At 47.4% G+C, this 14,276-nt stretch overlaps 1 protein-coding gene and 1 long non-coding RNA gene across 2 annotated transcripts in view; both read left to right on the forward strand.

Moving 5' to 3' along the window:
* LOC115189607 (ectonucleoside triphosphate diphosphohydrolase 1-like) overlaps positions 1-14,276 on the forward strand; it is a 30,987-nt gene that overhangs the window by 14,196 nt on the left and 2,515 nt on the right. The window contains exons 4-7 of the mRNA XM_029748221.1: positions 1,126-1,329; positions 1,979-2,236; positions 3,399-3,506; positions 4,508-4,645. Coding sequence (XP_029604081.1) covers positions 1,126-1,329; positions 1,979-2,236; positions 3,399-3,506; positions 4,508-4,645 — 708 coding nt within the window. The remainder of the gene's footprint in view (positions 1-1,125; positions 1,330-1,978; positions 2,237-3,398; positions 3,507-4,507; positions 4,646-14,276) is intronic.
* LOC115189608 (uncharacterized) lies at positions 6,487-6,855 on the forward strand. The gene is made up of 2 exons (XR_003876965.1): positions 6,487-6,612; positions 6,748-6,855. It is a non-coding gene; the product is annotated as an uncharacterized LOC115189608 (long non-coding RNA).

A 14,276-nucleotide genomic window follows, 5' to 3' on the forward strand; every position in this document is an offset into this window, starting at 1 on the left:
GGAATAGTGGAGGCAGCTCCTGGTGTTGAAGTGGTGCTGGAATAGTGTAGGCAGATACTGTTTTTGAAGTGGTGCTGGAATAGTGGAGGCAGGTCCTGGTGTTGAAGTGGTGCTGGAATAGTGGAGGCAGGTCCTGGTGTTGAAATGGTGCAGGAATAGTGGAGGCAGCTCCTGTTGTTGAAGTGGTGCTGGAGTAGTGGAGGCAGCTCCTGGTGTTGAAATGGTGCTGGAATAGTGGAGGCAGCTCCTGGTGTTGAAATGGTGCTGGAATAGTGGAGGCAGCTCCTGGTGTTGACGTGGTGCTGGAATAGTGGAGGCAGCTCCTGGTGTTGATGTGGTGCTGGAATAGTGGAGGCAGCTCCTGATGTTGAAGTGGTGCTGGAATAGTGGAGGCAGCTCCTGGTGTTGAAATGGTGCTTGAATAGTGGAGGCAGCTCCTGGTGTTGAAATGGTGCTGGAATAGTGGAGGCAGCTCCTGGTGTTGACATGGTGCTGGAATAGTGGAGGCAGCTCCTGGTGTTGAAGTGGTGCTGGAATAGTGGAGGCAGCTACTGGTGTTGAAGTGGTGCTGGAATAGTGGAGGCAGCTCCTGGTGTTGAAGTGGTGCTGGAATAGTGGAGGCAGCTCCTGTTTTCTTTGCAGTAACTCTCCTTGGTTCTAAATCAATAGTTGTTTAGTTGTCTGAAAATGTGGGAAACATGAACTTGCTTGACCCTGCTGGAGGTCATGAAACTGTTAGTTTCCTGCATTATGCTTTCAGGACTTCAGCGGACAGATGTTGCTCTCCGGTTTTGTGATGAAACAAAGGTGTGGTGTAATTTACTCTGCCACTGTGTTGTCTTGTTGTCTGGGCTTTTAGGCCTGTATAACACGGCCACAAGGCATGTGAACTGACAGGTTACAGAGCAAACAATGCAATTACCACAACACATAGGTTGGAATATGGCATTTTGTTCTGGGTTCCCCTGTGATTTTACCCACGCACCGCTACTGCTGAGTGATATGCTGAAACAGGTGTGTGTGTGTGTGTGTGTGTGTGTGTGTGCGTGTGTGTGCGCATGTGCGCGTGTGCGCATGTGTGTGTGTGTGTGTGCGTGCGTGTGTGTGCGCGTGCGTGTGCTGCAGGGCTCAGGGACCACCGGAGCTCTTGACCTGGGCGGAGCCTCCACTCAGATCAGCTTTGTAGCCAATCAGGATGTGGCAGAGGAATCAGCGGAGAACGCTGTGACCTTCCGTCTGTATGGAAATGACTACTTCCTCTACACACACAGCTTCCTGTGCTACGGGAAAGACCAGGCGCTCAAGCTGGCGCTTGCTCAGCAGACTCAGGTAATCTTGACCCCTGACCTCTAATCCTGATGTCTTACCTTTGATCCCAGGCTCATAACTCTGTGTGTGTCTGTGTGTCTGTGTGTCTGTCAGTCTGGGGACAGCTCAGTGCTGGACCAGTATTTCCCTGGCTCATAACTCTGTGTGTGTCTGTCAGTCTGGGGACAGCTCAGTGCTGGACCAGTATTTCCCTGGCTCATAACTCTGTGTGTGTCTGTCAGTCTGGGGACAGCTCAGTGCTGGACCAGTGTTTCTCTGGCTCATAACTGTGTGTGTCTGTGTGTCTGTCAGTCTGGGGACAGCTCAGTGCTGGACCAGTGTTTCCCTGGCTCATAACTCTGTGTGTGTCTGTGTGTCTGTCAGTCTGTGGACAGCTCAGTGCTGGACCCGTGTTTCCCTGGCTCATAACTCTGTGTGTGTCTGTGTGTCTGTCAGTCTGGGGACAGCTCAGTGCTGGACCAGTGTTTCCCTGGCTCATAACTCTGTGTGTGTCTGTGTGTCTGTCAGTCTGGGGACAGCTCAGTGCTGGACCAGTGTTTCCCTGGCTCATAACTGTGTGTGTCTGTGTGTCTGTCAGTCTGGGGACAGCTCAGTGCTGGACCAGTGTTTCCCTGGCTCATAACTCTGTGTGTGTCTGTGTGTCTGTCAGTCTGGGGACAGCTCAGTGCTGGACCCATGTTTCCACCCAGGTTACAGTGTTGATCGAAGCTACTTTAGCGTGTACTCCAGCCCCTGCGTCATGGCTGGGAAATCCCTCGTCTCCAGGGACAGTTTCACTCACATAGGAGCAGGAAACGCATCATTGTGCCAGGAAGTAGTCAGAAGAATCTTCAACTTCAGTAGCTGCAGCTTCAGTCGCTGTTCTTTCAACAGGGTCTACCAGCCACCACTACAGGGGCCGTTTGGGGTGAGCTTAACTTTTACCCTAACCCTACATTCTTAGAAAAAAGGGTTCCAAAAGGGTTCTTCGGCTGTCCCTATAGGATAACCCTTTTTGGTTTCAGGTAGAACCCTTTTGGGTTCCATGTAGAACACTCTGTGGAAAGGGTTCTTCATGGAACCCAAAAGGGTTCTACCTGGAACCAAAAAGGGTTCTTCAAAGGGCACCTTCAACAGGGTCTTGTAAACCCCTGGTAACCCCTTCTGGGATTGAATGCAGAAAACTTCTTAGTGATGAGAAAGAAAAGTTGTGAGAAAATGCTCAGAATCATCTGTCTTTTTAATTTAGCTGTCTCTTTCTGTCTGTCTCTGTCTCTCTCTCTTCTTTCTCCCTCTCTGTCTGTCTGTCTGTCTCTGTCTCTCTCTCTCTTTCTCCCTCTCTGTCTGTCTGTCTGTCTGTCTGTCTGTCTGTCTGTCTGTCTGTCTGTCTGTCTGTCTGTCTGTCTGTCTGTCTGTCTGTCTGTCTGTCTGTCTGTCTGTCTGTCTCTGTCTCTTTCTTCTTTCTCCCTCTCTGTCTGTCTGTCTCTCTCTCTTCTTTCTCCCTCTCTGTCTTTCTCCCTCTCTGTCTGTCTGTCTGTCTCTCTCTCTTCTTTCTCCCTGTCTGTCTTTCTCCCTCTCTGTCTGTCTGTCTCCCTCTCTGTCTGTCTGTCTCTCTCTTCTTTCTCCCTCTCTGTCTGTCTCCCTCTCTGTCTGTCTCCCTCTCTTCTTTCTCCATCTCTTCTTTCTCCCTCTCTTCTTTCTCCCTCTCTTCTTTCTCCCTCCCTCTCTGTCTGTCTGTCTGTCTGTCTGTCTGTCTGTCTGTCTGTCTGTCTGTCTGTCTGTCTGTCTGTCTGTCTGTCTGTCTGTCTGTCTGTCTGTCTGTCTGTCTGTCTGTCTTCTTTCTCCCTCTCTGTCTGTCTGTCTCTTCTTTCTCCCTCTCTGTCTGTCTGTCTCTTCTTTCTCCTTCTCTGTCTGTCTGTCTCTTCTTTCTCCCTCTCTGTCTGTCTGTCTCTTCAGTCAGTCAGTCAGTCAGTCAGTCAGTCAGTCAGTCAGTCAGTCAGTCAGTCACACTCTCTCTCTCTCTCTCTCTCTCTCCTCTCCTCTCACTCTCTCCTCTCTCGTCTCTCTCTCCTCTCTCTTCTCTCTCTCAGGCATTCTCAGCGTTCTACTTTGTGATGAACTTTCTGAACTTGACATCAGGCTCTCTGGAAAGCAGCAGGGAGAAGCTGGCGCTCTACTGTTCTACACCCTGGACCCAGGTATATACACACACACACACACACACACACACACACACACACACACACACACACACACACACACACACACACACACACACACACACAGGAACTAATGGGGATCCATAATAAACCCCAGGAAGAGTAGCCGCTGCCTTGACAGGAACTAATGGGGATCCATAATAAACCCCAGCAAGAGTAGCTGCTGCCTTGGCAGGAACTAACAGAGATCCTTAATAAACCCCAGGAAGAGTAGCCGCTGCCTTGGCAGGAACTAATGGGGATCCATAATAAACCCCAGGAAGAGTAGCTGCTGCCTTGACAGGAACTAATGGGGATCTATAATAAACCCCAGGAAGAGTAGCTGCTGCCTTGACAGGAACTAATGGGGATCTATAATAAACCCCAGGAAGAGTAGCTGCTGCCTTGACAGGAACTAATGGGGATCCATAATAAACCCCAGGAAGAGTAGCCGCTGCCTTGGCAGGAACTAATGGGGATCCATAATAAACCCCAGGAAGAGTAGCCGCTGCCTTGGCAGGAACTAACGGGGATCCATAATAAACCCCAGGAAGAGTAGCTGCTGCCTTGGCAGGAACTAATGGGGATCCATAATAAACCCCAGGAAGAGTAGCTGCTGCCTTGGCAGGAACTAACGGGGATCCATAATAAACCCCAGGAAGAGTAGCTGCTGCCTTGGCAGGAACTAATGGGGATCTATAATAAACCCCAGGAAGAGTAGCAGCTGCCTTGGCAGGAACTAATGGGGATCTATAATAAACCCCAGGAAGAGTAGTCGCTGCCTTGGCAGGAACTAATGGGGATCCATAATAAACCCCAGGAAGAGTAGCTGCTGCCTTGGCAGGAACTAACGGGGATCCATAATAAACCCCAGGAAGAGTAGCTGCTGCCTTGGCAGGAACTAATGGGGATCCTTAATTAATACATACACAGACACACATAAGCACACATGCATTTTCTCCCAGTCACAGTCCTCACTGCACTCGGTGTGTAATGTGCAGATCCAGCAGCAGCACCCTGATGTGAAGGAGAAGTATCTGGCAGAGTACTGTTTCTCTGGGAGCTACATCCTGTCTCTACTGACTGACGGATACAACTTCACCTCAGACACATGGACAGACATCACGTTCATCAAGAAGGTCAGACACACACACCTGGCAATATAAACCGGCCTGTAGGAACATGTTATCTGAGAGCTGATGACTGTTAAGAGTTGGTATGTTGTTAGTTGTTAAATATGCATTTAGGGTTAGGGGTTAGGGGTTAGGGTTAGGGGTTAGGGTTAGGGGTTATGGTTAGGGGTTAGGGTTAGACTATATACAGGGTCAGTAGATACAGTATGTATAGGGGTCAGGGGACTATATACAGGGTCAGTAGATACAGTATGTATAGGGGTCAGGGGACTATATACAGGGTCAGTAGATACAGTATGTATAGGGGCCAGGGGACTATATACAGGGTCAGTAGATACAGTATGTATAGGAACCAGGGGACTATATACAGGGTCAGTAGATACAGTATGTATAGGGACCAGGGGACTATATACAGGGTCAGTAGATACAGTATGTATAGGGACCAGGGGACTATATACAGGGTCAGTAGATACAGTATGTATAGGGGCCAGGGGACTATATACAGGGTCAGTAGATACAGTATGTATAGGGGCCAGGGGACTATATATAGGGTCAGTAGATACAGTATGTATAGGGACCAGGGGACTATATACAGGGTCAGTAGATGCAGATTTATAGGGACCAGGGGACTATATACAGGGTCAGTAGATACAGTATGTATAGGGACCAGGGGACTATATACAGGGTCAGTAGATACAGTATGTATAGGGGTCAGGGGACTATATACAGGGTCAGTAGATACAGTATGTATAGGGACCAGGGGACTATATACAGGGTCAAGAGATACAGTATGTATACGGGCCAGGGTAATATATACAGGGTCAGGAGATACAGTATGTACAGGGACCAGGGGACTATATACAGGGTCAGTAGATACAGTATGTATAAGGGCCAGGGGACTATATACAGGGTCAGTAGATACAGTATGTATAGGGACCAGGGGACTATATACAGGGTCAGGAGATACAGTATGTATAGGGGTCAGTGGACTATATACAGGGTCAGTAGATACAGTATGTATAGGGAACAGGGGACTATATACAGGGTTAGTAGATACAGTATGTATAGGGAACAGGGGACTATATACAGGGTCAGTAGATACAGTATGTATAGGGGTCAGGGGACTATATACAGGGTCAGTAGATACAGTATTTATAGGGGTCGGGGACTATATACAGGGTCAGTAGATACAGTATGTATAGGGACCAGGGGACTATATACAGGGTCAGTAGATACAGATTTATAAGGACCAGGGGACTATATACAGGGTCAGTAGATACAGTATGTATAGGGACCAGGGGACTATATACAGGGTCAGTAGATACAGTATGTATAGGGACCAGGGGACTATATACAGGGTCAGTAGATACAGTATGTATAGGGACCAGGGGACTATATACAGGGTCAGTAGATACAGTATGTATAGGGACCAGGGGACTATATACAGGGTCAGTAGATACAGTATGTATAGGGACCAGGGGACTATATACAGGGTCAGTAGATACAGTATGTATAGGGGCCAGGGGACTATATACAGGGTCAGTAGATACAGTATGTATAGGGGCCAGGGGACTATATACAGGGTCAGTAGATACAGTATGTATAGGGGTCAGGGGACTATATACAGGGTCAGTAGATACAGTATGTATAGGGACCAGGGGACTATATACAGGGTCAGTAGATATAGTATGTATAGGAACCAGGGGACTATATACAGGGTCAGTAGATACAGTATGTATAGGGACCAGGGGACTATATACAGGGTCAGTAGATACAGTATGTATACGGGCCAGGGGACTATATACAGGGTCAGTAGATACAGTATGTATCGGGGGAAGGTGACTATATACAGGGTCAGTAGATACAGTATGTATAGGGGCCAGGGTACTATATACAGGGTCAGTAGATACAGTATATATAGGGACCAGGGCACTATATACACGGTCAGTAGATACAGTATGTATAGGGGGAAGGTGACTATATACAGGGTCAGTAGATACAGTATGTATAGGGGCCAGGGTACTATATACAGGGTCAGTAGATACAGTATATATAGGGACCAGGGCACTATATACACGGTCAGTAGATACAGTATGTATAGGGGGAAGGTGACTAGGCATCAGGATATATGATCAACAGAGTAGGTGCATTGTATTTATTTCCCTTTTGTACATTAACCATTTGTACATCAATACAACACTGCTCAAAAAAATAAAGGGAACACTAAAATAACACATCCTAGATCTGAATGAATGAAATAATCTTATGAAATACTTTTTTCTTTACATAGTTGAATGTGCTGAGAACAAAATCAAACAAAAATAATCAATGGAAATCCAATTTATCAACACATGGAGGTCTGGATGTAAGGTTTGTCATGGAGAGAAGACCAAGTCGCAGCGGGAATGTGGATACTCATAGTTTTTTAATAAACAAAAGTAAAGCATCCACAGGGAAAACAATAAATGATACTCACGACAGCAACAGTTTTGCAGGCTATACAAACGCAGTGCAAAAACAACTACCCACAACCCCAAAGAAAAACACACACTCCTATATAGGACTCCCAATCAAAGGCAACTCAACACACCTGCCTTCAATTGGGAGTCCAATCACCCACACAACATTTAGCAAACACAAACCCCCTGCCACATCCTGACCAAGACTAACACAATTATGCCCTCTGCTGGTCAGGACGTGACACTGGATTTGGAGTCACACTCAAAATTAAAGTGGAAAACCACACTACAGGCTGATCCAACTTTGATGTAATGTCCTTAAAACAAGTCAAAATGAGGCTCAGTAGTGTGTGTGGCCTCCATGTGCCTGTATGACCTCCCTACAACGCCTGGGCATGCTCCTGATGAGGTGGCGGATGGTCTCCTGAGGGATCTCCTCCCAGACCTGGACTAAAGCATCCGCCAACTCCTGGACAGTCTGTGGTGCAACGTGGCGTTGGTGGATGGAGCGAGACATGATGTCCCAGATGTGCTTAATTGGATTCAGGTCTGGGGAACGGGCGGGCCAGTCCATAGCATCAATGGACTGGCCCAAGATGAGATCCTCAGACCTCTTGTGAGACCATATGCTGGTGAGGTTGGCCCTGGGTTCCTCCTAATGCAAGACAATGCTGGACTGGCCCGAGATGAGATCCTCAGACCCCTTGTGAGACCTCTTGCAGGAACTGCTGACACACTCCAGCCACATGAGGTCTATCATTGTCTTGCATTAGGAGGAACCCAGGGCCAACCGCACCAGCATATGGTCTCACAAGGGGTCTGAGGATCTCATCTCGGTACCTAATGGCAGTCAGGCTACCTCTTGAGCGCACATGGAGGGCTTTGCGGCCCCCCAAAGAAATGCCACCCCACACCATGACTGACCCACCGCCAAACCGGTCATGCTGGAGGATGTTGCAGGCAGCAGAACGTTCTCCACGGCGTCTCCAGACTCTGTCACGTCTGTCACATGTGCTCAGTGTGAACCTGCTTTCATCTGTGAAGAGCACAGGGCGCCAGTGGCGAATTTGCCAATCTTGGTGTTCTCTGGCAAATACCAAACATCCTGCACGGTGTTGGGCTGTAAGCACAACCCCCACCTGTGGACGTCGAGCCCTCATACCACCCTCATGGAGTCTGTTTCTGACCGTTTGAGCAGACACATGCATATTTGTGGCCTGCTGGAGGTCATTTTGCAGGGCTCTGGCAGTGCTCCTCCTGCTCCTCCTTGCACAAAGGCGGAGGTAGCGATCCTGCTGCTGGGTTGTTGCCCTCCTACGGCCTCCTCCATGTCTCCTGATGTACTGGCCTGTCTCCTGGTAGCGCCTCCATGCTCTGAACACTACGCTGACAGACACAGCAAACCTTCTTGCCACAGCTCGCATTGATGTGCCATTCTGGATGAGCTGCACTACCTGAGCCACTTGTGTGGGTTGTAGACTACGTCTCATGCTACCACTAGAGTGAAAGCACTGCCAGCATTCAAAAGTGACCAAAACATCAGCCAGGAAGCATAGGAACTGAGAAGTGGTCTGTGGTCACCACCTGCAGAAACACTCCTTTATTGGGGGTGTCTTGCTAATTGCCTATAATTTCCACCTGTTGGCTATTCCATTTGCACAACAGCATGTGAAATGTATTGTCAATCAGTGTTGCTTCCTAAGTGGACAGTTTGATTTCAGATTTCACAGAAGTGTGATTGACTTGGAGTTACATTGTGGTGTTTAAGTGTTCCCTTTATTTTTTTGAGCAGTGTATATGAAGTGTGTGTGTGTGTGTGTGTGTGTGTGTGTGTGTGTGTGTGTGTGTGTGTGTGTGTGTGTGTGTGTGTGTGTGTGTGTGTGTGTGTGTGTGTGTGTGTGTGTGTGTGTGTGCAAAGAGTCCAGTGAGTGTTCATAGAGTCAGTGAAGAAATAAAAATAAATACAGTGAAGACAGATAGGAGATAGTCCTGTAGCCATTCTGTTATCTGTTTATCAGTCTAATGGTTTGGGGATAGGAGATAGTCCTGTAGCCATTCTGTTATCTGTTTATCAGTCTAATGGCTTGGGGACAGGAGATAGTCCTGTATCCATTCTGTTATCTGTTTATCAGTCTAATGGTTTGGGGATAGGAGATAGTCCTGTAGCCATTCTGTTATCTGTTTATCAGTCTAATGGTTTGGGGATAGGAGATAGTCCTGTAGCCATTCTGTTATCTGTTTATCAGCCTAATGGTTTGGGGATAGGAGATAGTCCTGTATCCATTCTGTTATCTGTTTATCAGTCTAATGGTTTGGGGATAGGAGATAGTCCTGTAGCCATTCTGTTATCTGTTTATCAGTCTAATGGTTTGGGGATAGGAGATAGTCCTGTATCCATTCTGTTATCTGTTTATCAGTCTAATGGTTTGGGGATAGGAGATAGTCCTGTAGCCATTCTGTTATCTGTTTATCAGTCTAATGGCTTGGGGATAGGAGATAGTCCTGTAGCCATTCTGTTATCTGTTTATCAGTCTAATGGTTTGGGGATAGGAGATAGTCCTGTAGCCATTCTGTTTTCTGTTTATCAGTCTAATGGTTTGGGGATAGAAGCTGTTCAGGAGCTTGTTAGTGTGAGACTTGATGCTCCGGAAGCAGAGAGAAAAGTCAATGGCTTGGGTGGCTGGAGTCTAACAATTTTCCAGGCCTTCTTTTGACACCGCCTGTTATAGAGGTTCTTGATGGCAGGGAGCCCCAGGGATGTACTGGGCCGTACTCACCACCCTCTGTAGAGGTCCTGGATGGCAGGGAGCCCCAGTGATGTACTGGGCCGTACTCACCACCCTCTGTAGAGGTCCTGGATGGCAGGGAGACCCAGTGATGTACTGGGCCGTACTCACCACCCTCTGTAGAGGTCCTGGATGGCAGGGAGCCCCAGGGATGTACTGGGCCGTACTCACCACCCTCTGTAGAGGTCCTGGATGGCAGGGAGCCCCAGTGATGTACTGGGCCGTACTCACCACCCTCTGTAGAGGTCCTGGATGGCAGGGAGACCCAGTGATGTACTGGGCCGTACTCACCACCCTCTGTAGAGGTCCTGGATGGCAGGGAGCCCCAGGGATGTACTGGGCCGTACTCACCACCCTCTGTAGAGGTCCTGGATGGCAGGGAGCCCCAGTGATGTACTGGGCCGTACTCACCACCCTCTGTAGAGGTCCTGGATGGCAGGGAGCCCCAGGGATGTACTGGGCCGTACTCACCACCCTCTGTAGAGGTCCTGGATGGCAGGGAGCCCCAGGGATGTACTGGGCCGTACTCACCATCCTCTGTAGAGGTCATGGATGGCAGGGAGCCCCAGGGATGTACTGGGCCGTACTCACCACCCTCTGTAGCGCTATGCGATCAAATGCGGTGCAGTTGCAGTTCCTGTTTATGTATCAGTTTTCCTTCTTCCTTCTGAAGATCCTTTAGATTCTAAACAACAATATAAACGCAACATGTAGTGTTGGTCCCATGTTTCATCAGCTGACATTTTGTGCACAAAATTGTTTACATATGTTAGTGAGCATTTCTCCTTTGCCAAGATAATCCATCCACCTGACAAGTGTGGCATATCAAGAAGCTGATTCAACAGCATTATCATTACAAGAAAAACGAAATGCATGCTCTTCAACCGATCACTGCCCGCACCCGCCCGATCACTGCCCGCCCGTCCAGCATCACTACTCTGGACGGTTCTGACTTAGAATTTGTGGACAACTGCAAAATACCTGGGTGTCTGGTTAGACTGTAAACTCTCCTTCCAGACTCACATCAAACATATCCAATCCAAAATGAAATCTAGAATCTGCATCCTATTTCGCAACAAAGCCTCCTTCACTCATGCTGCAAAACATACCCTCGTAAAAGACTATCCTACCGATCCTCGACTGCGGCAATGTCATTTCCAAAATAGCCTCCAACACTCTACTCAAAAAACTGGATGCAGTCTATCACAGTGCCGCCCGTTTTGTCACCAAAGCCCCATAACATATACTACCCAGCACTGCGACCTGTACTCTCTCGTTGGTTGGCCCTCACTTCATATTCGTCGCCAAACCCACTGGCTCCAGGTCATCTATAAGTCTTTGCTAGGTAAAGTCCCCCCTTATCTCAGCTCACTGATCACCATAGCAGCACCCACCCGTAGCACGCGCTCCAGCAGGTATATTTCACTGGTCATCCCCAAAGCCAACTCCTCCTTGGGCCGCCTTTCCTTCCAGTTCTCTGCTGCCAATGACTGGAACAAATTGCAAAAATCACTGAAGCTGGAGTCTTATATCTCCTTCTCTAACTATAAGCATCAGCTGTCTATCACTCAAGTGTTTAATTGCTAAATTGTAATTATTTTGCCACTATGGCCTATGTAATCATTCTAAATTTGCACACACTGTATATAGATTTTTCTATTGTGTTATTGACTGTGCGTTTGTTTAATCCACGTGTAACTCTGTGTTGTTTGTGTCGCACTGCTTTGCTTTATCTTGGCCACGTCACAATTGTAAATGAGAACTTGTTCTCAACTGGCCTACCTGGTTAAATAAAGGTGAAAGGTGCTGGGGAGAATAAAAGACCAATCTAAAATATGCAGTTTTGTCACACAATACAATTCCACAGATGTCTCAAGTTTTGAGGGAGCAATTGGCATGCGTCTGCAGGAATGTCCACCAGAGCTGTTGCCAGAGAATTGAATGTTCATTTCTCTAACATAAGCTGCCTTCAACGTCGTTTTCGAGGATTTGGCAGTACGTCCGGCCTCACAACCGCAGACCACATGTATGGCGTCATGTGAGCGAGCGGTTTGCTGATGTCAACGTTGTGAACAGAGCCCAACATGGTGGTGGTGGAGTTATCGATGTCAATTTGAATGCAGAGAGATACCGTCCTGAGGCCCATTGGAACCCACCGCCATCACCTCATATTTCAGCATGATAATGCACCGCCTCATTTCGCAAGGATCTCTACACAATTCCTGGAAGCTGAAAATGTCCCAGTTCTTCCATGGCCTGCATACTCACCAGACATGTTAACCATTAAGCACGTTTGTGATGCTCTGGATCGACGTGTACGACAGCGTGTTCCAGTTCCCGACAAATATCCAGCATCTTCGCCCAGCCATTGAAGAGGAGTGGGACAACATTCCACAGGCCACAATCAACACCCTGATCAACTCTATGTGAAGGAGATGTGTAGCGCTGTATGAGTCAGATGGTGGTCACATCAGATACTGACTGGTTTTCTGATCCTCTTCCCTGCCTTTTTTTAAGGTATCTTTGACCAACAGATGCATATCTGTACTCCCAGGCATGTGAAATCCATAGATGAGGGCCTAATGAATTTTATTAATTATATGAACTGTAACTCAATAAAATCTTGGAAATTGTTGCATGTTTCATTTATATTTTTGTTCAGCATATATCCTGAATCTGGTAATGAATGGTGTGGCTGTTGAACAAGTTGAGGAGGCTAAATTACTTGGCGTTACCTTAGATTGTAAACGATCATGGTCAAAACATATAGATTAAATTGTTGTAAAGATGGGAAGAGGTCTGTGTAGGCTGTGTGGATGTATTGATGTGTAGGCTGTGTGGATGTATTGATGTGTAGGCTGTGTGGATGTATTGATGTGTAGGCTGTGTGGATGTATTGATGTGTAGGCTGTGTGGATGTATTGATGTGTAGGCTGTGTGGATGTATTGATGTGTAGGCTGTGTGGATGTATTGACGTGTAGGCTGTGTGGATGTATTGATGTGTAGGCTGTGTGGATGTATTGATGTGTAGGCTGTGTGGATGTATTGATGTGTAGGCTGTGTGGATGTATTGATGTGTGGGCTGTGTGGATGTATTGATGTGTAGGCTGTGTGGATGTATTGATGTGTAGGCTGTGTGGATGTATTGATGTGTAGGCTGTGTGGATGTATTGACGTGTAGGCTGTGTGGATGTATGGATGTGTAGGCTGTGTGGATGTATTGATGTGTAGGCTGTGTGGATGTATTGATGTGTAGGCTGTGTGGATGTATTGACGTGTAGGCTGTGTGGATGTATTGATGTGTAGGCTGTGTGGATGTATTGATGTGTAGGCTGTGTGGATGTATTGATGTGTGGGCTGTGTGGATGTATTGATGTGTAGGCTGTGTGGATGTATTGATGTGTAGGCTGTGTGGATGTATTGATGTGTAGGCTGTGTGGATGTATTGACGTGTAGGCTGTGTGGATGTATGGATGTGTAGGCTGTGTGGATGTATTGATGTGTGGGCTGTGTGGATGTATTGATGTGTAGGCTGTGTGGATGTATTGACGTGTAGGCTGTGTGGATGTATGGATGTGTAGGCTGTGTGGATGTATTGATGTGTGGGCTGTGTGGATGTATTGATGTGTAGGCTGTGTGGATGTATTGATGTGTAGGCTGTGTGGATGTATTGACGTGTAGGCTGTGTGGATGTATGGATGTGTAGGCTGTGTGGATGTATTGATGTGTGGGCTGTGTGTATGTATCGATGTGTAGGCTGTGTGGATGTATTGATGTGTGGGCTGTGTGTATGTATCGATGTGTAGGCTGTGTGGATGTATTGATGTGTAGGCTGTGTGGATGTATTGATGTGTAGGCTGTGTGGATGTATTGATGTGTGGGCTGTGTGGATGTATTGATGTGTAGGCTGTGTGGATGTATTGATGTGTAGGCTGTGTGGATTTATTGATGTGTAGGCTGTGTGGATGTATTGACGTGTAGGCTGTGTGGATGTATGGATATGTAGGCTGTGTGGATGTATTGATGTGTGGGCTGTGTGTATGTATCGATGTGTAGGCTGTGTGGATGTATTGATGTGTGGGCTGTGTGTATGTATCGATGTGTAGGCTTTGTGGATGTATTGATGTGTAGGCTGTGTGGATGTATTGATGTGTAGGCTGTGTGGATGTATTGATGTGTGGGCTGTGTGGATGTATTGATGTATAGGCTGTGTGTATGTATCGATGTGTAGGCTGTGTGGATGTATTGATGTGTAGGCTGTGTGGATGTATTGATATGTAGGCTGTGTGGATGTATTGATGTGTAGGCTGTGTGGATGTATTGATATGTAGGCTGTGTGGATGTATTGATGTGTAGGCTGTGTGGATGTATTGATGTGTAGGCTGTGTGAA

This window comes from Salmo trutta, unplaced genomic scaffold (genome assembly GCF_901001165.1).
Source record: "Salmo trutta unplaced genomic scaffold, fSalTru1.1, whole genome shotgun sequence".
Classification (NCBI taxonomy): domain Eukaryota; kingdom Metazoa; phylum Chordata; class Actinopteri; order Salmoniformes; family Salmonidae; genus Salmo; species Salmo trutta.